This window comes from Cupressus sempervirens, chromosome 2 (genome assembly GCF_028749045.1).
Source record: "Cupressus sempervirens isolate cs-2001-9-10 chromosome 2, ASM2874904v1, whole genome shotgun sequence".
NCBI lineage: Eukaryota > Viridiplantae > Streptophyta > Pinopsida > Cupressales > Cupressaceae > Cupressus > Cupressus sempervirens.
The window spans coordinates 780,564,483-780,591,161 of record NC_143119.1 but is presented as its reverse complement, the minus strand read 5'-3'; the positions used below and the strand labels follow the sequence as shown (position 1 = coordinate 780,591,161).

Sequence of the window (26,679 nt, the reverse complement as noted above, 5' to 3'; positions counted from 1 at the left end):
TGCATGTTTCATGCATTATTTATATATAGTTGCATGTTATATATTTAGATATGATTTACGTAGATTATTGTTCTTTCATATTTTGCAATGTATTTTTTAGATTAATGTTATATTTTTTTCCTGTAATATTTCATATGGATGGCAATGCCACCATATAAATATATTTTTTGAAAATAGTGACATATAAATTTAATGATTACTATTTTGATTTCCAAAAGTAGTTTGATTTATAATAGTATTTTGATTAAGATTAGTATATTGATTTAGAATACTATTTTGATTATAATAGTTTTGTAATTTACATTTAGATTAAAATTAATCTTTACATATTAATATTTGAAAATTGGATGGCAATGCCACCATTTTCCAAATATTTTTATTAAAGTACCAATTTATTTATTTTTAAATTAAAAAAATCAAATTTATACTTTTAATTTTGTTGCTTCAAAATTAGAGTAACCATATATTTATTTTACTTTATGCTTCTTTTTTATATGCAATTTTAAAAGAATAAATATTAACTTTTAGGCATCAATCTTTGAAAAGTGGAAGGCAATGCCGCTATTTTTTAATATTATAATAGTAAGCAATTTATTATAATGTTAGCCATATCTAAAAATATTTGTAATGTTTCAAAAGTGGATGGCAATGCCACCATATATTTTTATTAAAGTATCAATTTATTTGTTTCTAAATAAGGAAAATTAAATTTATACTTTTAATTTTGTTATTTGAAAATTAGAGTAACCATATATTCATTTTAATTTATGTTTATTTTTTATAAGCAATTTTAAAAGAATAAATATTCGTTTTTAGGCATCAATTTTTGAAAAGTGCAAGGCAATGCCGCCATTTTTTAAATATTATAATAGTAAGCAATTTATTATAATGTTAGCTATAACTAAAAATATTTGTAATGTTCAAAAGTGGATGGCAATGCCACCATATTTGAAACATTAGAATGTAAATATTTCATAGAATAATAAATATTACTTTGTTTATATCTATGTAACCATATGCATTTAATTATGAACATTTTAGAAATATTTAACTTTGTATTGAGGATTGATTTATATGTTTATAATGAAATAATCAAATAATTTTTTTTATATTGTGTTAATGCTAGAGGTATAAATAAAACATGAACTTCAATTATGGGATGAAAGTTGAAGTTCATTCTCATGAGGATGGTTTCCAGGAAGCATGGTACTCTGGCACTATTGTTGGACATGTGGCCAACACTCCCAGGCCTAACTTTTTCGTTCAATATGATAATTTTATAACTGATGAGTTCACACAAGAACCTATCATAGAGGAGCTTTTTGCAGAGGATATTAGACCTAGACCTCCAATTGTTTCTCTTCCACAATACATCCCATTGGATTTGGTGGTAGACGTCTTCGAGAATGATTCTTGGTGAGCAAGCATTGTTGTTGATAAATTTAAGTCTCCACTTAGTCGATAACAATTTTACGAAGTTTACTTTCCACATACTAAAACTCTTCAACCCTATTCTCAAGCGCAATTTTTTTTTTTAGTAGAGATCGACATATTTTTTGGGTAAATTGTATTGGAAAATGGGAATTTAGTGTCTCATAAAGTGGGTTGCCTATTATTTTTGGTATTAGCATTTTGTATTGCAAAGTTTGACATCATGTATACATGTGTTTTGCAATAAAAGGTCTTTTAGACCATTCTTTTTTAAAATGATGTATCCAAGGTTTTCATAAATAAAATAATTTATTTACATGATGTATGCAATGTTTTCATAAATAACAAATCATTATATATCTTCATATTTGTATATTTCTTTAACAAAATGCATTTTCATAATCTTTTAATGTATTCTCTTATTTATCGCTCATACTTCATTTATTCTTAATTAATATGTTTTTCAACAATCTTCAAATCTTTGAATTGTTTGTCTCCATTCATGGATACTTTGATTTTACTCATTTTAAATGTTAATTTTCTTCATTCATACAAACATTATATATAAATTTTAACTACTTATATAGTAATCTTTATTGCTATAATTTTTCTCACGTCTTCTAAATAAAGTATCCCTTAAATAAATCATATATAGAATTAATATATAAAATGTTGAAGAATAATTTTATAGTAAGTTTATACTAATACAATTTTTGATTCGAAGGATATTTTCATCAAAAATTGAAGTATCTCAAAAACTCCGATAATTAGCACCAGGTTAAAGTTCTCAAAATTCTGGATCCAACGCAATTTGAATAGGTGAAAACGGAGTCCGTATGCTCGAGTTATGGCCAGTCAAAGTTCGTCAAACTAATCCAAAGGCCGTCAGAAAGGTGAAACTTCAAACTCCCTAGAATCGGTCAAAGTTGGCATCAGATCGAAGGTCTCGTCGAGAGTTTTCCAATGACATTTGTTTCCTCAAAAACAGAGCCCATATGCAAAAGTTATGCACAGTCAAAGCTGGTTGACTGATGACATCATCAGGAGTCCTTATGGCGGTGGAAGAAACTTTTAAAAAATAAAAAATAAAAATACAAATGTGTCGGTAGCCGGCGGGGGTCGCACCCCGACCTCCAGTCCCTAAAACCCGACCGGTGGCCATTGCACTACTGGCGGTTTTCCAAAACCTATGTGGCACATTTAAAATTTGAACCTTCCACGCCAAAAATCGGAGGCAAAGGGTGCCTTCGACGGGGCTGGAACCCCCAACCGGTGCCCTTTAAAAAAGTTTAACTCCCAATGCACTATTTTAGCGCTTTGAGATAAATATTGTGCAGTTTATAATTATCTTTTAAACCAATCGCCTAACCTTAGTAAATTAAGGTTAATTATTAATTTTAAACCCCAAAATTGTCATAAGCCAAATCTTTTAAAAGGCTAAAGGGGTTATTTCGAGGGGGTAATTAGTTAAGGGCCCTAATTTTAAATTATTTTCTTATAGCATTATTTTGGCTAATTTTGCATATAAAAAGAGGGGTTAGGAGGCTATAGGGAGTCATTCAGAAAATGGCGAGAACGTCCAAGTGCTGAGACTAAGGGAGATTTCTGAAGTGATCAGTCCCATACTTTGGAACAATGTGATGTTGTTGTACTTGAAAGGAGTGATTTTTGTAAACACTTGTACCCGATTTTGGAGTTAATCGGATCAGTCCCCCTACTGGAGCAGGACTCGGAGATGTAGTCCATACCAGATGAACTTCGAGATCAAATGTGTTGTGTCCCTATCTCTCATTTCTCATTCTGTCATTTAATTTTGTGTTGTTCTTTCTTTTCAATTACATTAGTTTGATTCATTAAAAGTTTTAAATTAACTTTATGTAATCAGTTAGCATTCCTCTGTAATAGTCCTAGATCTTAATCAGATCAAATTTGGTATCAAAGCAATTGTGTGACTAGTATTGCAAATTTGAATGCTAAGAAGATCCAAGATTGAGAAAGGCGAAGGAAAGCTCAAGGAATACAATCCTAAGATTGGAAAACGAAGGACTAAACCATCATCACAAATGGCTAACAAAGGTGGTGGACAAGCTTTTCAAGATCAGACTTTGCAAACAATGGTAGAAGTTTTGGTACAGGAAAGAGAAGAAAAGATGCAAAGACATGCAGCTTGGAAGGACAAAGGGAAAAAGAAAGGAGGCAATCGTGATCCTCCAAACACACCTCCCTCTTCTCCATCTTCTCCCTCTTCTCCTTCTCCCCCCTCTTCTCCTTCTTCTAGCCATTCTGAGTCTTCTAATATTTTTAAGGGTGGACATAAGCCTCGAATCAAGTTGGATGTAAAGCTTGACTTACCAAAGTATTGTGGGGAGTTAAATGCCAAGAAATTAGATGACTAGATTCAGCAAATAGAAGTCTATTGTAGAGTTCAAAACCTTGTAGATGATGTTGATAGAATTAAGTTAGCCACTCTTCGGTTAGGTGGTGTAGCTCTAACCTGGTGGGAGAGTAGGACTCGGCATGAAACTGCACAGCATGGTAAGTTCAATTTGTCTTGGTCAGAATTTGTTAGTGCTTTAAAGAAGCAATTCTACCCCCTAGGCCATATGCAGCAGTTAATGATGAACTGGCAACATTTTAGGCAGGGGAAAGGTCAAACTGTCCAGGATTACACCCATGAATTTTGTAAAAAGGCTATTTCATTAAATGTCCCATTTTATACCCAGGACACTTTACTCAAGTATATAGGTGGTCTTCATTCTTACCTAAGACATTCCATCCTCATTCTAAATCCTTGTTATTTGGATGAAGTCTGTGTACAGGCAACACATTTAGAATCGAGGGGTAAGGGTACTTTCGTTGATAAGTTTGATAAAAAGCCATCTAAGTCTGAGGAAAAGTCCAAAAGCAAAGGGAAGGGTAAAAAGACAGCTACAGTGAAGAAAGAGGGTGAGAAGCCCACATGCTCACATTGCAAGAAAGAAGGGCATGATGATTCTGAGTGCTGGAAGCTGCATCTTGAAAAGAGGCCAAAGCGATATGGTGAAAACAAAGGTAAAAAGAAAACTACTGCTGTAATTCAACAAGATCTTGGATCTGATTTTGGAGATGAAACAAGGATTGTTGCCACCGGGATCCAAGGTAAGGGAAAAGGTATATCTCTCTCATCAACTACAAATTCTTCTAGCATAAGTACAAGTACAAGTAAAGAATCTTCTCCAAAGAATGATAAGCAAAGGAATGAATTATTTCACATTCAAGTTGTTATCAAGCATACTAAGGTCGATACATTATTTCATACGAGTTCTCAAGTTAATTTGATATCTGAGGAAGTTGTTAAAAAGCTTAATTTGACTACAACACCTCATCCAAAACCATATCCTCTTGGATGGGTTTGCGATGATGCACAGTTACAGATAACTAAACAATGCAAGTTAAGATTTGCTATCACTGCAAACTTTGTAAATGAGGTAGAAGTTGATGTAGTCCCTTTAGATATTTGTGGTCTTGTATTTGGGAGTCCCTATTTGTATGGCCAATAGGCTATCTTCTATAGGGGGGAAAATAAGTATCATCTTTTTAAAGATAAGATTGAATACATTGTACGGGCACATAAGGTTAAGACTAATCTGGCAATAGTTAATACTAGTCAAATGAAAAGGTGAGTCATCTTTGGTAAGAATTTTGTGTTGATGATTGTAAAAGCCAAAGAAGATGAAACATCTGAGGCATTTAAAGGATGTGATCCAAAACATAAAGCTGAATTGGTCAAAGTTGTTTCCACTTATGATGACTTGTTTCAAGTTCCGAAGGGATTGCCTCCTAAAAGAGAGATACAACATGAGATTCAGTTGTAGCAAGATGCGCCACTTACTAATATCGGCACGTATCGCTTATCAGTCTTGCAGAATGAAGAAATCAAGAAACAAGTTTAGGAGCTAGTCGAGAAAGGAATTATCCGTCCTAGTACTTCTCCTTGTGGTTCTCCTACTATGTTGGTTTTGAAGAAAGACGGGACTTGGAGAATGTGCATTGACTACAGGGCTTTGAACAAGATAATGGTAAAGAATAGCTACCCTCTTCCTAGAATTGATGATTTACTTGATCAGTTGAAAAATGTTATTTATTTCACTAAGCTAGACTTACGTAGCGGATATCATCAAATAAGAATTGCAGAAAATGATATTTGGAAAACTGCTTTTAACACAAAACAAGGACTTTATGAGTGGTTGGTTATGCCATTCGGGCTTTGTAATGCACCAGCTACGTTCATGAGAGTCATGAATGATGTCTTTCATTCTTTTATTGATGATTTTGTCATAGTCTATTTAGATTATATTCTTTTATTCAGTAAGTCTTGGGATGATCATGTAATTCATGTAAAGAAAATATTTGATATACTGAGAAAAGAAAACTCTATGTAAAGATGTCAAAATGTGAATTTGCAAAGACATCCTTAGTGTACTTAGGCTATGTCGTAGGAGATGGTCAATTGAAAGTAGACCCTGTGAAGGTCGAATGTATTGTAAAATGGCCTAAGCCAAGTACAGTTACAGAAGTCAAGAGTTTCTTAGGTGCAGTTCAGTACTAGAGGAAGTTCATTGCAAACTTCTCTTATATTGCATCGTCATTACAAGCATTAACTAGTACCAAGGCAACTTTTCAGTGGGGAGGTCCACAGTAGAAGGCTTCCGACACTTTGAAGGAAAATTTGAGCACCACACCAGTTTTGGCTTTACCAGATTTATATCAACCATTTGAGATCAAGACAGATGCGAGCAGGTTTTCCATGGGAGCTATATTAATGCAAGGAGGTAAACCAGTTGCTACCACTTTGAAACTTTTTCAGGAGTAGTAAGTAACTATCTCACTTATGATAAGGAACTTTATGCTTTAGTTCAAAGTGTTAAAAAATGGAAACACTACTTAATGGGAAAAGAAACTATAATCCACACTGATCACCAACCACTTCAATATTTACATTCATTGTCTAAGTTGCAACAAAGTAGGCACTTTAGGTGGATGGGTTTTCTACAACAGTTTCATTTGGTGATTAAGTACAAGAAGGGATCCCATAACAAAGTAGCAAATATGCTCTGTAGGCCTCCTATTAAGAATGCCTTGATAATCCTTCAAAATAGTTCTATGGTTCATGAAAGTTTTCAGGAACAATATGCTAATGATGAGAACTATAAGGATATCTATGCGGCTTTAATCCGGGGTAAATATGGAAGAGAAAGATTACTATATGCAAGATAACTTATTGTACCACTTGGGAAAACTATGCATTCCTAAAGATGAACAAGCACATGTAATCCGAGCAGCACACACCTCTTTGATTGCAGGGCATTGCGGGGTAAGTAAAACATTGGCTCAATTGCAAAAATATTGTTACTAGCCTCGAATGCTAGAAACTATCACTAAGTATATAAAAGGATGTGTAATGTGTGCAACTAGCAAACCAAGTAATAGGAAATTGTGTTTGTACACACCATTACCAATACCATCCCGTCCATGGGAAAGTGTATCTATGGACTTTTTGGGAGGATTACCTACAACTAGGAAGGGTCATGATTATTTGTATGTAGTAGTTGATCAGTTCAGCAAAATGTGGATTTTAATGCCTTGTAAAAAGAAAGTCACTACTGAACTGACAGCTCATTTATACTTTCAATTTGTATGGGTTCATTTTGGGTTACCTACTTCCATTGTATCAGATCGAGATTCTTGATTCTTGGGGGAATTTTGGTCATCTTTGTGGGGACTCATGGATACCAAGCTGAAGAAGAGTACAGCCTTCCATCCGCAGACCGACGGACAGATAGAGGCAGTCAACAGGACAGTGGTTCATCTACTTAGAGGTTACTGCAGTAAGCATCCTAAGTTGTGGGATGAAAGTCTTCATTATGTGCAGCATGCTTACAACCATGCGGCACACTCTTCTACAAAGAGGTCTCCTTTTGAGACTTGCTTCAGTTACTTGCCTAAGACACCAATGGATTTTGCTTTTGGGAAGGACAATGTTGTAGATGGACGCCATGATGCAGAAAGGGCTTTAAAGTTCATCCAAAAGGTCCAAGCAATCCATCAGGCAGTAGAAGCACAATTGGAGCAGAGCCAAGCAAAATACAAGGCTCGCCATGATAAGCATCACATCGATCATCATTTTCAAATTGGTGATAGAGTTTGGTTACATATTAGCAAGAAAGAATGCAAGGTGAAGGAAAGAAGCTCAAGCCTATCAGGTATGGTCCTTTTTAGATCTTAGAAAAGATCGGTACCAATGCTTTCTGCCTTAATCTTCCTCTATACATGCAAATTTACTCAGTTGTCAATGTTAAGAATCTGAAGTTCTATGAGCCTCCAATGATCTTGGATGAAGACACAAACATTCAAATTCCATTTGTTGATGATCTTTCACCAGAATATATGTCAAAATTGCCAGAAGATGTTATCCTAGACAGGAATGCTAGAACTTCACAAAGAGGACCAGTTGAATACCTCCGAGTGGGATTGAAGGGGATGCATCCAAGCAAGGCAAGATGGATGGAGATTGGTAAAGTGAGGGAACTATACCCTCACCTACTTTCTGAGTAATCCAAACTTTCGAAGGTCCGAAAGCTCTTTAGTAGGGAGGATTGATCCAGAGGATATTTTCATCAAAAATTGAAGTATCTCAAAAACTCCAATAATCAGCACCAAGTTAAAGTTCTCGAAATTCTGGATCCAACGCAATTTGAATGGGTGAAAACGGAGTCCGTATGCTCGAGTTATGGCCAGTCAAAGTTTGGTCAAACTCTAATCCAGAGGCCATTAGAAAGGTGAAATTTCAAACTCCCTAGAATCGGTCAAAGTTGGCATCAGATTGAAGGTCTCGTCGAGAGTTTTCCAACAACATTCATTTCATCGAAAACAGAGCCCGTGTGCAAAAGTTATGCACAGTCAAAGCTTGTTGACTGATGACATCATCAGGAGTCCACATGGCAGTGGAAGAAATTTTTTCTAAAAGTAAAAATAAAAATACAAATGTCTTGGTAGCCGACAGGGGTCAAACCCCCGACCTTCGGTCCCTAAAACCCAGCTGGTGGTCATTGCACTATTAGTGGTTTTTCAAAACCTATGCAGCACATTTAAATTTTGAACCTTCCACGCTGAAAATCGGAGGCATAGAGGGCCGCCAGCGGGGTTGGAACCCCCAACCGGCACCCTTTTAAAAAGTTTTAACTCCCAATGCGCTATTTTAGCGCTTTGAGACAAATATTGTGCAATTTATAATTATCTTTTAAACCAACCAACTAACGTTAGTAAATTAAGGTTAATTATTAATTTTAAACCCCAAAATTGTCATAAGCCAAATCTTTTAAAAGGCTAAAGGGATTATTCTGAGGGGGTAATTAGTTAAGGGCCCTAATTTTATATTATTTTGTTATAGCATTATTTTGGCTAATTTTGCATATAAAAAGAGGGGTTAGGAGGCTATAGGGAGTCATTCGGAAATTGGAGAGAACATCCAAGTGCTGAGACTAAGGGAGATGTGTGAAGTGATCAGTCCTATACTTTGGAACAGCATGATGCTGTTGTACTTGAAAGGAGTGATTTTTGTAAACACGTGTACCTGATTTTGGAGTTAATCAAATCGGTCCCCCTCTTGGAGCAGGACCCGGAGACGTAGTCCATACTGGACGAACTCCGAGACCAAATGTGTTGTGTCCCTATCTCTCATTTCTCATTCTGTCATTTAATTTTGTGTTGTTCTTTATTTTCAATTACGTTAATTTGATTCATTAAAAGTTTTAAATTAACTTTATGTAATCAGTTAGCATTCCTCTATAATAGTCCTAGATCTTAATCAGATCAATTTCATAGTAGGTTTATACAACTATATTTAAAAAGAAATAAATAAATCAATACTAACCTTATCAAAAATAGAAAAACTAAAAAATACTTTTCTTGTTGCGTCGCAATTGCCACTAGCTTATATATATATATATATATATATATATATATATATATATATATATATATATATATATATATATATATATATATATATATATATATATATATATATATATATATATATATATATATATATATATATTACGTCGAGAGTAATAGTTCTCGAGGCACCTATTTTCATAAATCCCAATTGAGAAAAATTAATCCTTGGATTTATTGAAAATAGGTGCCTCGAGAATGATTACTCTCAGCGTAATATATATATAGGCATATATAAGCTAGTTAAATATAATATTTATAATATATTTCAATGGTATAATTTAGAGTTATATTATTATATTTAATTTATGTACTCTAAATAATTGATACAACTTATTTATTTATTGTTGTATTATTTATGTAATTATATTAAGTAATTATTCTAATAATATTATTTATTTATTCATTAATAGTATATTATATTATTATATAGTATATTCATCTCTTGTTCCAAGCTATTTTTATCATATTTTATTAAATCCCACTCTAAAGAAGGGGACATTACAAATTCAAACTTACTGAATCATCTGTTGACTTGTAGGTCTTGAATTGGAGACATTACAATGACCCTAAATAAACATTAAAATAAGTTCAAAAACTATAATATCAACCAACACAAGGAAAAACCTCTAAGCAAGTAATGTAAGAAAATGTCAAAACAAATTACACAAACTCAAAATATTGCAAGTAGAGGCCCAACTGAGGATTACGGAATCAAAACTATGTGAATTTCAAATGTTTTGGAGTTGACACATATTCTTTTAGAAATTCGAAGGAAACATTATATCATATCATATCACCAACATATCATATCAATGCATTAATCAATAGGATTAATATGGGTACCTGCAATATAGTTTCCCGAATTAAGTTTTCTCTTCTCACTCTAAGCACCAAGTAAGGGCAGGTTCCCTCAAGGAAGATAGAACGAAATATGGCATCTTGAAACTCATTACGCATTTGTATATTGGAATCTAATTGCAAAATTTTACTCTTGCTTGATGTGTCATATACGAAAGGATAATTGCAGAATGAGAACGATCTCCTGCTTAAAGAAATTAAAACATAAAATTAGAGAGCAGATACAAGGAGACACTGAAACTAGACGCCAAATCAATTTATGAAAAGCAATGTTGATAATCCATATTTGGATTGATAGATTACAAGATACTGATCTCCACTAATTGTAACACTAAAAATTCTATCAGCAAAACATGCAAGAAGCTCCATAATAAGTCATCTTTCAAAAAATTAATTGTGATGTAGGAACTTAGGTCATACATTATCTATTTCTTCAGTTCTCAATCCAAACTGAATTTACATAACAAGCAATCACGATCAGTCAAGGCATGTCAAAAATATTTAGCTCAGAAAAAAAAAGGTTCCCTCCATGATATCTTAGTTACAAATCCGACAAGTATTTGTATTATTGGTCAGAAAATGATTTCCAAAGCTTTAAGAAATGAGAAATCTGAAAAACTAGTAGCATGTAAAAATTGTGAAAAAAACATATATGAAATCTTCAAAAGCATGCTCAAAACGAATGCTACTACCCAGGCTAGCATTGAAATCAGTTTACAATTAAATTCAAAAATTTGAAAAAGACAATTGATTTTCCACAAGAATATCTTGTTTAATATATGGTGTACCTATGATCAATGTTTTCTCACATATCTATTTGATTCATGTTCCTGAACATTAATATTTTAATTCATCAATATATGGATATTTCAAGGGTTAAAGCACCATGTATTTGAGAGTTTATCCTAGATTTGATTTTAATCTTCACTGTAAGAAAAGAAATTTCAGTCTGTCATGTCAATCTTAAGGAGAGTGACTTTCTATTCTTTACACTAGTTTTGTTCATTATTTTTAGTTTCAACTGAGAAACAAAATAACCAGTGTTTAAAATCGATGTTTTTTGACACCCAGCTATTTTCCATGAAAAAAGGAAAGATAATTTCTGGATATGCAGAACAGAATCTATCACTCAAGCTCTTGGACATTCTAATTGGTTTTTATATAGTGCCACATTGGTTCTCTACTCAATCTAATGATTATTTTATCAAATTAATTTCTTAAAAGTAAAGTTAGGGTGTAATTTCTATGCTTTTCAGTTTCTACTTTAATTTAAACTCCAAACCACTTCAAGGGAGTTAATTTCCCACTAAAAATGCCTCGAAATGACTCATAAACATTTTGGGAGTGATTTTTTTTCCAAATTATGGCCTGTTGAGTTCTTTATAGTTCTGTGACATGGAACCAAAAATATAAAGGATACAAGTTTCCTTGAAAAGCTATTATGTGCTTGAGAATCATGTAAGAATATAAAAAGCAATCTATGTTTCTGTTAGCATTCCACAAATATGTTTTTATCATGGATAAGCAACAAAAATGCCTGGAAATAGTAATGTGAGAATAGTAGGCAATTCAAGGGACAATACTCTAGTTGAGGAACTCAATGAATTATAAATAACTGTACAAAAAGCAAATAAAACTGAATTGACACTTACTGAATAGCCAAATAAACTAAGTTTTTTAAGCCAATAGCATATAAGAAATGGGGAAACATAGTCAAATAGTAAAAAAGGCTTGCTGGTGCAAACATGTATAATCAAATATAAACCAAGGTATGATGAAACTGAATGTCTGTTTAAGTTATTTAATTCCCACACTAACCATCATCACAAGTTATAGCTGTTATCCAAATTCGATTTCCAGATATGTGTTGGATAGCTTAGGTCATGAACTAACCTAATTGCCTTGAATGCACACTAAGGGAACCCATTAAATTACTTGGGCAGGAAGCCCGATTCCACTCCAAAGCTTCCATAGAATGCAAATTATGGGAACATAGAAAACAACAAAAAATAGACTTCCAAATATTTTCTAAATTATATTTGGAGCTGTCCATTCAACAACTCAAGATGTTCTCAATATAATTTGTCCTTCGTTGAGAAATATCCTATTGCTCGTCTTTTGCACCATTGAATATTTATTAAATTTGTTCCCTAGCAAATCACTTTCCATGATGCCCAAATAGCAATGCCCTTACAAACTAGAACAATTGTTTTTTTAATCTCTTTTGATAACTATATCTATGATCTGATTAGTGACAACAAAAGAGTGAAATTGTCTGGTTTCAAATCTGTCATTTGTGTTGTCCTCAATCAGGAATTGGGTTGGCTCTGTTATTTTCTAATATATTAAAATAAAATAAATGAATAAATTATTAAATAAATAATAAAAAGATTAAATTTATGCACAAATTGAACTGCTACATATTTTTGTTATCAGCATTTTAGGCCGACCTGTGAAGCTGTATTAAGTCAGTTTCCCTGGCTGGGCTGACCTTTGCCAACTCAGGTATATATACAAGTGTTAAGGGAGGCTGAGAAAGAGGAGTTTATTTGTCAAATGCATTAAATGAATGCAGTGACCTTTCAAATGCCAACCTGGAGGATCCAGAATTGATGGGACAAAACCCTTACCCATTGCTTGCTCTGAACACTATTATATTCTTCTGCCATTTTCTGCACAGTGCCACTATAGCGTCTAGGATCTGAGTTGAGGATTTGAGGGATGGGCTTAGACTGCACCCTAATCAATAAGTATCTCTATTGCACAAGAGTAGGGGGCACTTCCAAGTGTGGAGTCTTGGTAGGGCAGATCACCTGTGCAGTGTAGCTTGGAATCTCCTTTGCTATTATCCACAACATAGCAAAGCAGACCTATCAGTTATATATGTAGGAGATTGCAGGTTCTTTCAGATTTGATTGATTAAATTTGTAACTTTGAATTTGGTCTGACATTTGCTAATGTTTCAATCTGCAATTGGTACTTCTCTTTTATTTAAACTCATGTATAAGGATAGCAAAATGATCTCCGTTATGGATATATAATAATATACCTTTGAATTATTGTTATTTAGCATAATACCTTCCAAACTTGCAAAATTTTGTATACATTTGAGTGATATCAGAGCTTTGCATCCTGCCAGCCTTAATTTATGAGTAGCAGAGAACAGTAATATGAATAGCACGAGAAAAAAAATGAGGCTGCCATGGGCGATAGAAAAGAATGACATCCTCAAGAATTCATGAAGGTGACTATGGAAATGGTGACCGACTTGAACGATACTATGGGGCAAATTGTCCAACTATTAAAAGGATTCAACAAGCATCTGAGTACTGGTAAACCTGTACAAAATGGAGTAGAAGGGAGCAGTTCTGCTGGTGAAAAGGCCTCAGTCAATACCAAGACTTCAGGGCCAAGCTTCTGGGAAAAAGAATCCGTAAATTCTAAGGAACAACCTGAACCGGAAGATGAAAAGACAAGATTTCATGAAGCATACTGTGCCTTATTTGACTTTTAAGGACTTCTGTGAAATGAAGACAACAATTGGGCATAGAAGAAGAAAAATCAGTAGTTGACATGGCGCATGATGAGTTCCTCAAGATTTCTCTTGGAGCTAGTGATGGTGTTGAGTGCACTCGTGTGCTTCCAAAGGAAGAGCGGATGCACATTGAGATAAATACTAATATAGATTACATTTCCCTGATTGCAGACATTATCTGCTATATGACCCACATGAAATTTTAACATTACTTCAATTACTATGTTGCTTCTGGATTCTACTGTATGAGCAGTTTTAGCGCCAACGTTTCGGATCACACTCCATGATCCATTGTCAAAACGATGGAGAGCATTTTTCCCTTACATTCTCCCTCATTTTGATGATGGATCACAGCATGATCTGAAACGTTGATGCTTAAAACACAAATACAATTGAATCCAGAAGCAGAATACTGACCCATGGATTGTGGAAATCTACTCACTTTAATTATTTTAATTTTTAAGTCAATGACATCCAATGGAGTTTTACCTAGCTAAAGACAATATGCAGGTAATCTTACCTTGTGTGCTGCAATTTATATTCAGAAATTGACTACTATTTCTTCAAATATAAGAGGGAACTAGACTGATGGAAACAAGATACCAGACATTAAAGCATAATAAGTGTAACTCAGCAGAGCCCTACATCCTATATCACATGTATACGAAATTCAAAAGAGTTGGATTGTGATATTAAAAATAAATAATTCTTATATATACTTCCCAGACAGAAGTACCATCTGAAATATGGCGAAAGACAGTAAAACTGCTAAAAGTGAAAATGTCATTGAATAAATACCTTTCCATCCAATTTTTGAAATCTGCTACAATGTTGAAGTCCTCACTGTTTACTGCATCATTATAGAAGAACATATGATCGACAACTTGAGATTTCTCATTTGCTCTATCTGATATGAGAAATTAAAGAAATTCTTAACATAGAGATATCTTAGCTAGTCATTCATATACATTTCACTTTTGATACATGCAATGCCATTCTCCGTCTCTGCACTAATCTCCCAACCCGAATCTGTTGGGAATAATAACCATGGTGGTATTGATTAAAAATAATGTATCAGTAGCAATATTTTAAATCAATAATATATTTCACAGACAGCATGAGTTAGGGCTATGCAGATGAAGAGGTAGATGGCATGCATGGCCTCAAAAATTCATGCATGTAATATGTGCAAACCAGGTTAAAAAAATACAGTTACAAATGTACACAGACACAATAACAAATTCCTCTATTACAAACCTAAGAAAAATATGTCCCATAGCAAAGTTTTCCTTTTATCAATTTAGTTGCTGCCTAGGCAGGTTAGATACAGGGTTTTGTGTACCACCGAGATTTTATTTGCAGCTAAAATTTTGTTTTCCGCTGAGGTACTCTCCATCAAGGCTTTCTCTACAAAGGCTCCCTTCACCGAGGTACTCATGGTCGGGGTTCCCTTCGCTGATTTACTCTCTATCGAGGTTCCCTTCACTGAGGTACTCTTCGTTGAGGCTCCTGTCATCATGACACCCTTCACCAAGGCTCCTATCGTCGAGGTACTCACAGCTGAGCCCCCCTTCACCAACATTCTCACCACTGAGGCTCTCTTCGTCAATGTTTCGTCCATTAGGAATATAACAGTAGTCGTTGTGATTGTGTCAATGCCTAAGGTTGTACCAGCATCAACATCTGTGTATATGACCATACCCAAAGAGATTTTTGAACATAATGACGTGAAAGATTTCCTCGATTTGTGTCATTGGGATTGTGCTGAAGGGCACGACAATGTTTATATCAGAGTGGCGCAGTGGACACTTAACGGCAGTGTGGTACAAGGGAGGTCTGATGACAATTCACTCATCTCGCCTGCGTGCTTGGTTTGGGATCTTGGTGCTGACAACAAAACAAATGTTGAAGTGAACCCCCATAATGCTCTTAATGTGTGGGATGAGAGAAAGGATGCTAATCTACAGGAGAGCATGGATAATAATCTCAAGTCATCTAGATGGAATCATGAACCTAGAGAATGGGGTAAAGGTTGTTTGCAGGAACAATTGTTACAATTGATTGATGATGGAGTCTATCCTCCAACTGTGCTCAAGGTATGTATAATTGCAATCTTTCCATGTGAGGGACTTTTGCGTAAGAGCAACAGGGTCTACCTAAGTTATGAGTTTCCAGAAGAGATTGATGAACATGATGACATCGATGTATTTTATGATTGGCATCTCTAGGATCTTGGTGACTCAAGACACGACAATATTTATATCAGTGGTACAACAAAAGTTTGATGGCAATGTGTTGCTACGAAGGATTGATATCATTTCACATCTCTTGCTCGCGTGTTTGATTTGGGACTTTGGAACTGTTGTCGTTCCATCTAATGACGGATTGCTTAAGGGCAGGCAATCTATGGGCAGCAAGGATTTGTCATGTCCCCAAATTTTAAAGTAATAATTTAATTTAATTAATTAATTAATTGGTCCCAGAATTTAAATAATATATAAAAGGACCTTTAATTAGTTACTTTAATTAATTAATATGAGGCCCAAGTTAATAATATTTGTAATTGTGGTTCTGATTGATTTAGTATATCTCGTACCCATTTTTATTTTAAATGTTTCCGTAGGTGTTGCCGTCGGCTATCTTTGTAAACCCTTAGGAGTTCCTCTAAAAGGTATTTAAGCATAGCATGTAGGTAGTAGTTGTCATCCAATTGGAATTATTTTCTTTGTACTGCAAATTCTAGTTGGAGTTCTTTGTTGTTCGCCATTTCGGAAGTGAGAGATCTTCCCTACTTCACTATTACGGTTTCGGTGGGATTCAACCCTCACCCTATTTCGTCGATGTATATCTTGGCTCTAATCTGGCAAATCAGAGCACCATCACTATTTTGCAAATGCAATCTCTGCTTGGTTCCAAATTGATGTTTTGTGCGTATTCAGTCTTCATTGCTTATTTCATTTGGTAGGCCAAAGGTAATTATAAATCTCTGCATTTATTTGTAACACTTAAACCATACACATTCCTTTTGTATGCCATGAACCCCTCTCCATTACTCCCTCCAATACCTTGTTTCACACACTGTACGATCTCCTTACACCTTCTTGGTTTCCGTACGGACATCCCTCTTAGGTCGTACGACAAGTATACCTACTCACCATACGAGAAAACATCCATCCTCATCGTACAAACAACTCCACCCTTCACCATACGGTGACCCATCACCATGCGGCTAGGCATTCTCCCTTATTTCCATCGTACAGTCAACCCCAACATCATTGTGCAGCCAACAAACCTACATATGGTCATCATTTTGATTGCATTTCATGGTTTCTAGAATTTACTTCCGAGTCTTTGATACTACGAAACATATAGCACAGGAATGGAACATTACACCATGCACCGTCCACTCTCTCAATTTGGTAATGAAATAAATTGGCACCCAAATAGATTGGGTGAAACAAATATATGAGGCTGATGAGATTCAAATGTTTAAGACAAATCACCACATATCACAAGCAATTTCTAGGAGTTTCTTGGACTTGGAATTATTGAGAGATATCTAGATTCTAAAGTTTAAGCATCATAGGTCATACAAAGGAGGGAGAATGATTCTTAGGACACCTTTTACAAACAGGTGGAAGCAATTGTTCATCATCGATGGAACAAGATGACCACATTTTGCACCTTCTCACATATACTCTATCCCCTAGGTACTGTAGTGCTTATCAAATGTGTGTGCTTATGTTATCCAATGTTTGCGCTATTGATATTTGATAATGTTCAATTGTATTACATTATCCCCAGGCACTATAGTGTAGATGTACTTCGCCTTCCAAGTAGAGTGGCACCATTTAGAGATGTGGAGGTTGCAAATGGGTATAAGAGGGCACTAGCTAAAATCTTCCAAGATCCAGAAATTGGGGTGATTGTGAGGAACTAATTTGTCACCTTCATCTCACAAAATCATTTCCACCCTCTTGCTATAGCAGACTAAAGCAGGATGGATGCCATTAAATGGTAGTACCTTTATGGGCAAGACTTCACGTACCTCCAACCTCTTGCTGTAAAGATCACTATCCCAAGTAAGTTTGTAAACTTTAACACTTAAAGTTAATTTCTTAAAGTTAAAGTTAACACTCTCAATTTTTTAAATTTATCTTGATTTTTGTATTGATATTCTTTTAATTTCTCTCTAGGTTGTTAGCTCTTTTGCCACTGAGAGGAATTGGAGTACTTACTCCATTATCCACTCAATCAAACGCAACTAGTTGGCTGCAAAAAAAGCAGAAGACCTTGTGTTCATTCACAACAATTTGTGCTTGTTGTCACAGAAGGAGCCTAAGTACAAGAAGGGGCTCGAAAAGCTTTGGGATGTAGCGCTCAAGACTCCTGATTTAGTTATAACCATCTAGGATCTTGCTAGATCCACTTTGGTTGATGTGGATGATGAGGAGGATTATGAGTTCACAATCCCCTCTAGTACTTGTGGAGTTGGTTTGGGTTCCTTTGGTAATGTAGATATGGCATTGTAGTTCATCAATACCCTTCTGATGTGAATTTTCTTTAAAATCCATTTGATGATTGAAATCAAAAACTTTAATCTTGACTCTTGACTCTTTTATGAGTGAATCATGTTAAAAACTTTAAGTTTAATGATCTATATTTTGAATTTTCATAATTTCATTTTGTAATTCAGTAATTCAATGTAAATGTGTTGATTTTATTTATAATCGTAAAAAATAGATCAATTATCAAGTATACTAGATTCATAGATCCATACTAGAATCATATTCATACTATGAAATGATTTAGTTTTAGAATTATGCGTATTTCTCTTACTTTTTAGTGTATAAAATGAATATATATATATACACACACACACAATTCCTCCACAAATCAAAATTGGGAAAAAGTAAAATTTTGAATCTAGGGATCCAATTCACATGCCCAAATCGCACTCGTTTGACGAATTGGCAACTAAGAATTATCCTATCTCCACTTTCCTCTTTTCCTACTATTAATTGAATGAATTTTTTTATATATTTAATTAATTCATTATCCTTTTCTTTCTAATTTTAGCCCTTTAATTTGTTCACATGGATCACAATCTAAATTCGTAGCCATGTTACAAATGTCTTTCATCTCTTAATCACCATTTTCATTCACATCGCCCAACATATCTAGGAATTCAAAGATATGTTACAAAGGTCAACATCTCTAACTCTAACCTACAACTCAATTTATCCCTCCATTTCAAATCAAACTCTTAATCTTTTTAACTCCCACCTACCCTCTAACCTACCGCTTAATCTCATCCCTTAATTCATCTTTTAGCCTCTCATTTTCCCTAAAGAATTCTATAAAAGATCTTTCTTCCCATTTTACAACAACGAAAGGCGAAGGAAGGAGATCATTCATCTAATCATCAAAAGTGAATGAATGCAACCAATGAACTTGTGATCTAGAGACCTCTTGCTAGCTTACATTCTAGCTATCATATCATGATCATGTTGCATCAATCAACAACACTCTACCCCTTTTATGTCATCTTGTGCATGTGCTAAATAGCTGAGAGAAAATGTCATTCAATACAAGATCTTGAAGGATATGAGAACAATGGAGTCACGCGTTTCATGAGTGTGATAGTACAACTCTGTTTATTTTATAATTTGCATTCATGAAGAAGTGCTATATTGATATATTATTAAGTTTAGTTTGTAGATCTTATACTATTGGTTTGGCTAATTAGGGCTTGCAAAGAAGTTTTCAATTTTCAACATTGACAATAACAATGGCCCGAGAAGTAGAATACAGTACAACACAAAAGGAGACTAGTGATTCAGTTTCAAAAGTACAATGAACGGGGTCACTTTTTGTAATGTCCCCATTTGTTGCTAGCATCAAATTTCAAGGATTAGCCTAATATTGGATCCTCGTAAGCTAATGAGGATGGTTAGAGGGTCTTTTGAGGATTGATTCATCTCCCACATTCAGGGATTTATAAATTTGGCCTTCGTTCGATATGATTTGGACTCCATTTGCCATACTTACAGGAGTAATAGAGATGGAACCTTTCTATTTTTAGAAAGTGTATTTGGTCACATGGGGAATTATGAGAAGAGATTCCTATTTCAAACGGCATGGCAATCAGACAAGTATTTCAAGAGATATTAAAGTTCAAGTGACTTAAGTCATTTATTTAAATATTTTAATGTTATTATGAAGTTATAAAGTAACTTATAATAATAAGTCACTTTAATATTATAAAGTGCAAATATAAAGTTACTTTATGATTTAAAGTCACTTTAGGACAGAAGTAACTTAAGTGACTAAAAGGCGAAATTGGCTTTTTATCTCAAATTGCCTAATTGTTTGTGTCTTCCCTCATATCGAGGTTATAAAAGCGTGGAGCTACGTTGGGATTGAAACCATGAAATATATCAATGTTTAAGGATAATTCTGGTTGCTTAAATGTGACTGTGCTTACTTAAGGACGAAACCCCTTAAGATAAGTTGGGATACTGGACGTAGCTCCAGTCTCTCGGAGGTGGTTGTATCAAATTTAAGAATAGAGGATGCAGATCAGTATATGAGGCAGCAGATCCACATTTTGAGCAGGAAGTAAGATGCTTTGATAGGTATGTACGAATTCCTTGGAATGTATTAGCTGGAGAAAGTGTGTGATAGAAGTCCACTAAAATTTGAAGAGCTAGGAACCTGTATGACAGTAAGGATGTAGGCTACATATTTGCAGAACTAGCTGAATCATTCCTTGAAGTAAGACAGCAGAGTTACTGCAGGAGACTGGGAGAAGTTGTGGCAAGGATCCATGGGAAGTGTGAGGGAGTCTTAGCTGAGAAACAAGGTGATGTTACCCCCATGAGGGACTTCCGCAGACCATCCAGTAATCAGGCCCAGATTACAAGGCTGAATGCAGAGGCAGCAGGAGTCAGTACAAGTCCACAAGACTGACTGCAAACCATAAGTTACATCAAGAGGTGCATAGTATTGGTTATCGCAGAGTTTAGAGTGGTCACCAGCTAAGCATTCTAACGGTTTCAGCAGTAACGCAGGGATACAATGGCAGGGCTTGAGCATTTCAGAAACCATAATCAGAAAGGGAAAGTCCCAGCCAAAGACATTGTAGTGAAATAGGATCGACCATTCTGTAACTTGTAATAGCACTTGCGGATAGTTTATGTGTTTTCCAAGTTACTATATAAATGAATATATATGTGAAATAAAGTGGCATGTCTCTTGAAAAGACAGGTCTCTTTAACATATTAACTTACATTAGTTATAACACAAGTAATATACCCTCAATATATGTATATATATATATATATATCACCCTTAATATGAGTTAATTATTTCATATATAATATTTGCCATATATTATATATCTCATATATATAATATAATTTATCCGATAGAATTATAACATTAACACTCCCTCTTAATGAAGAAGGATAAAACACATAGATATTACACCATAGGTAATATCTCAAAAATAATACATATAGGAAATCTTTGATCAGAAGATTTCTAGAATATGATATCATGTAACTATTGGCCTATCAGAATATCAACATATGATATTCACCAATTACTATTTGATATCATATTTGGTAACATGAGTATTGGCCTATCAGAATATCAATCAAATGATATTCACCAAATACTCTGAGTAATGGCCTATCAGAACATCAACTAAATGATATCCACCAAGTACTCAATGTGGCAATGGCCTATCAGAATATCAAGGCAAGATACACACCAAGTACCGAAAATATATCTATACAAGCAACTTGTAGATAATCAAATTAATGATATCAACTGCCTAGTTGTTGATTTATAAGATAAAGCCTTTACATGAAACAATTTCGCAAAAATGAATCATGCTACAAGTTATTGTAAGGACGTCACTTTACAACAACTTCTCCTAATACAAGTGATAATCATTTAGAAGTTGTCACTTCTTCATGATGTACATAGAGGATAGGCTCATACATGTATGACATAAAAAATTTGCATGAAGTCTCCACAAATACTATCATGTGGTGTTGTCACAACATTCACCATAAAACATATCAGAGAATAAGGTTTCTCCCTCTTAGTTTGATATCAACTTTTCTGACCTCTTAGCACAAGGTTCTCTCTGATGAAGTATCAGACTTCCTCTGAATTTGTTATCATCCTTCTAACCTCTTGGTAGCAAGTCATGTTATGCTTCCTTAGTTCAATGGTTACCCTGATGGCATAAAGCCTTCCAGCCTACATACATGAGACTTTATCCCATGAATCATAATCTTTTAGCTGTTATAGTTTCTGACCAGTGTTGAATCCATCAACAAGGTCTCCTCCTTCTAAACCAATATCATCAAAAGTTTGATTAAAACATTTTCATTTTCTGCTCCCTCTCTTTCTCCAAGGTTGCCTCTAATGAACTATCAGACTCCCTTTCATAATTTCAATCATCAAGGATATTTGCTTCAAGAAACTCACATTATTCAACCAAATCATCAGATGATTCATGAATCCTCAATCACAGCTTCTTTGAAGCTACTACCATAAGATTGAGTCTCCACAATATTTGGTAGCATGCATAATGTACCAATCTTCTTTTCCTACAAGAACATCCAAGGAGACAAAGGAAAAGATCAAGGCAAATAGCTCTTTATAGTAATTATTGAAATACAAAATAAGAGAGAGACTACAATGAGTAGATACACACAATACCCGAGGATAATAAATACTTATCTATAATAATAATATAAGTTGCTCCAATGAAGGTCCATATGCATCAAATCAAGAAAAGCCTCCATGTAAGAATTCATCAAATAAGGTTTTCTACTCCCATATAAGGACAGTTCAAATGGAAATAGAACATTGGTTATCATTCCCCCTTACAATGTTAGATTCCCAGTCTTATATCGTCGAGTAATTTTTCATCACATCACATATGGAAAACTTCTTTGTGTTCTTCTTTTTCTTCATTTCAAAGAATCATCCATGGAGAATTAAGAAAATTACAAGAGCATAATAAAAATAACTCTTATATTATATACATGGATTAGTTAAGAGATTGCCTACAATATGCAAATAAGATGTAATAATCAAGAGATGGAGAACTTGTCTCATTTTACAAGAGCAACTAGAACAGGCTTTCAACCCCTGCAGAGAATCACATCATAATCGTAATCAGAGTCCCTAAGGCCTCCCATAGAACTCATGAACTACACAGTCAGTTTCTACAATATTCATCGTTCTTTAGAAATTTATCGAAGGCTTGATTAATCGCCTCAAACCTAATCACAAACTCATGATTGAGTGTCTTCTCTGATTTGCTGGGCTATCAGCTTATTTCACCAACAATACTCATGAAATATCAAAACTACATATCCGAAGTATTGTAAGAACCTTTATAGAACAGTAATATAGTTTTCAATGGTAACTAGTAATAGTAAACATTCATAGAATACTAACTGTAGGTACCGAGTGACGCTGAGAGGTTAATGGATGTTGACGTACATGTTCGTTGTCATGCCTGAGATGAATGTTGGGTACCCACTCTAGTTGCAATCCACAAAAAATCTCAAAGGTGATATCTCATGCCTATACATGGTTGGAGTTTCATTTCCAAATCTACGGCTAACCATATACGCTCAGCCCTCCAAGAAATCTCTATTGTTGATGGTTGATTGTATGTGGCTCCTATATCCTGAAATCTGGATGAAAGAATTCCACGTGGCTAGCAATACAACCTCTTAGCTCCTTACTCCAATAGTCTCCTCAGTGAGAAAATTCATTGGTGATTGTCCAAAATGTCCCCCTCCACACCCATGATGGCTTCAAAAGGGACTCATCACATACAACACTCAGTGGCAGGGACATTACAAGCAACTCAACAAGCACCTGACTACATGTTCGTTGCCAACCAACGTAACTAAAGGAGAGAAGTAATAACGCTTTAACTATCACAAGGTGGTGAGAGAGAAGATGCCACGCCACAGAAAAGACCAAGTTAGAGCTCGAGTTGGAAGGCATAAATTAAAATGAGGTGGAAAATAGAATAGTTAACTTGTCACCCATCTTCCAAGTCCGAGACACCCCTAGCGACTCACTTAAGCCTATCGGGGTGATCTGCTACCAGCTCTTCAAAATTAGGTCTACTTTTTCTCAAGTCCTCATTAGTAACAAGTAGAGATGGCAATTAATTGGAAGGATTGTGATGTGATAACATTGAAGAGAATGGATAAATCTAAAATGGGTGAAACTGAAAAGTTATATTTCCAATTTCTTCTTATCTACCTTATGCATAAAAGTTAAGGTATAAGCGACACTAACACCTTCAGAAGCAGTGCTTCTCTCATCGCCAACAAGGGGTCCAAATGCTTGGCTGCGTTTTGATTTCTGTTATATCTATAGCCATCTGCTCTTTTGAATCTTTAAGCATAGGCTCTCACAAGCCTCTTTGAAGGGTAAAGAGCCTGTGAGTGGAGAACAATTTCCATGGTGTTCCTAGAGTCTGTGGCAGATGACACCTCCTTGCTGAAACAAACACTGCACAAATGGGTTGCATTCCTACTACGTGTGTGCTTCTTCATGGCATTGAACAAAAAACATTATTTCACAATCCAAGTCCTCTGATCAACAATGGCATCCATATTCATCGGTGATATCTAGTTCTCTGGTTCGATATACATCAGATCTAAAGGTGCAACCACTTGTTGACAATGATTTTAGATGGTATAGGATGTCACGTGTTCCTCCTATCCTTAGCATTAAGTCTTTCATATCATCTTTGCATCAAATGATGGAATATTTGACAATCCTAAATAAATTTTAGAACATTTCAGAGTCTAACAGAAGAACCTGGCTCTGATACCATGTTAGTGAACTAGGATCGACTATTCTGTAACTTGTAATAGCACTTGTAGATATTTTTTCTGTTTTCCAAGTTACTATATGAATGAATATATATGTGAAATAAAGAGGCATGCCTCTTTAACATATTAACTTACATTAGTTATAACACAAGTAATATACCCTCAATATATTATAATTGTTATATAACTATATATATATATATATCACTCTTAATATGAGTTAATTATTCCATATATAATATTTGCCATATATTATATATCTCATATATATAATATAATTTATCCGACAGAATTATAACTTTAACAGAAATATTAGCAGCCGCACATCATTCAGGTTTCATTGTTTTGTTGTATCCTGTCTTATTATCAATGCTTACGTACAGACATGTAGTATGGATGTATGAATTTTCTAATTGCTGCATTAAATTGGGTAGTGGATAACTATGGTTCTTGCATTTGGTAACAAGGATATGACTAGCCGAGTTATTCTTCTCCAGCATTCTCTTATACTGAATTTAGTTATTCCTATTACTATTTCGTAAATTTTCACAATAACCATTGAAGGGACACTATAGTAGTATCAACATTTTCAGCACCTAGATTGTACACGAAGTGTTTGTGAAAATTCCATGAGTCAAATTTTGATTTATTTTATCAAATTAAGAGGGGGGATCTTACACTTTTGTCATGTCCCCACTCTAGCTCAGTCTAACAGAGACATGTGAGTCAGCTTATTATGGGGTCTTGTAGGTTGACAAGGTTGGATAGAGACCCAATATGGTTATTCAATGTTGGGGACTTGGTTTTCTAGTGGGTATTGATCAGTTGGGTGACGTTCCTTGTTTTTAGGAGGCAGTTCCTACATTTATGGGGTTCATTCCTACTTTTTAAGAGGTATGATCATGCCTAGGGCTAGGTTTCCATGAGATGACCCTTTGGGTTCAGTTTCAGAGGGATAGGGCTTGTTTCCTAAATTTTAGGAGCATCCCTAGATTTTAGGGATGAGACTGCCAGTGGATCCTTGATTTCCGACTTCAGTCACAGACAGGTGACAGGATGATTTTACGGTTTGTGATGTCAGTTGGGCAATTTGTGGCTATTTGGGTTATATTTTTAATATTTCCTAAGTTAGCGTTTAATATTTAAATAAGGCTAAGTTAATAGCCATTTTGGAGTAATAAGGGAATTTTGGCCTCATCTGGATGTGTATCCCATGTTATGATAGCTCGTCGGAAAGGTCTTGAAATTCTCTAAATCTTCCTCTTTGGTCTCAAGGCAATTCGGTGAGCGGATTTATTACTATGATGGAAAAGGTCATTTTCTAATGACATGGTCACTTTAAAATAAGATTTAATTCATTTTTATAGCCAACACCAATTGGGGGTCACTTTAGGGTTCAAATTTCTTTGCAAGGGGTTATAAGGAGATGGGCGCCATTTCTCATGATTATGTATATTTTTCAAACACTTCTTTTCAGATTTGCTCTGCTTGAGCGATTTGCTTTTGGGACGCAAACCCCAAGGTAATTGTTGGCTGGGACCTAACCCTCAGCAGCATTAGGTATTGGTTTGTCAGTAGTTTCAACAGTATTCAGGAGGAAGGTAGACACCACTTCAGCTTCTGCCTACAGTTTGTTTTGTTGGGCATGTTCTTTGGCGTATGGAAGGTGAATTCTAGCAGCCGTACACTACCATTTCTTGCAGCCGTACTTTGTCATTTGCAGCACTTAGATACATAGAAAAATCGGTTTCTCAGCAGCAGAATCATGCATCTTATCAGCCCGTTTTCATCAGCTAGTTGTGGCGTCATTGCTAGAGGAAATGTACTGGATCTTTTATTTGGCTCTTTAATTCAGAGATCTGCCTGGTACGATTTGTATCAACTCTGACTTTACTGCATATTGTTATTTATTTTCAGACTCTTTTCTTGCCATTTGTTACTTCTCATTTCTATGTGGAATGATCATCA

General features: G+C 34.9%; 1 protein-coding gene across 7 annotated transcripts in view; it reads right to left on the bottom strand.

Moving 5' to 3' along the window:
- Nucleotides 1–26,679, bottom strand: part of LOC149575791 (uncharacterized) — a 315,107-nt gene that overhangs the window by 184,600 nt on the left and 103,828 nt on the right. For all 7 annotated transcript variants that reach the window (XR_016360237.1, XR_016360238.1, XM_089815588.1 and 4 more), the window contains exons 8-9: nt 14,621–14,729; nt 10,273–10,471 (exon numbers count right to left, since the gene is read on the bottom strand). Coding sequence is in view for 5 of the 7 variants with exons in the window: in XM_089815588.1 (XP_089671714.1) it covers nt 10,273–10,471; nt 14,621–14,729 (308 nt within the window). In the remaining 2 variants the exon portion in view is untranslated. The remainder of the gene's footprint in view (nt 1–10,272; nt 10,472–14,620; nt 14,730–26,679) is intronic.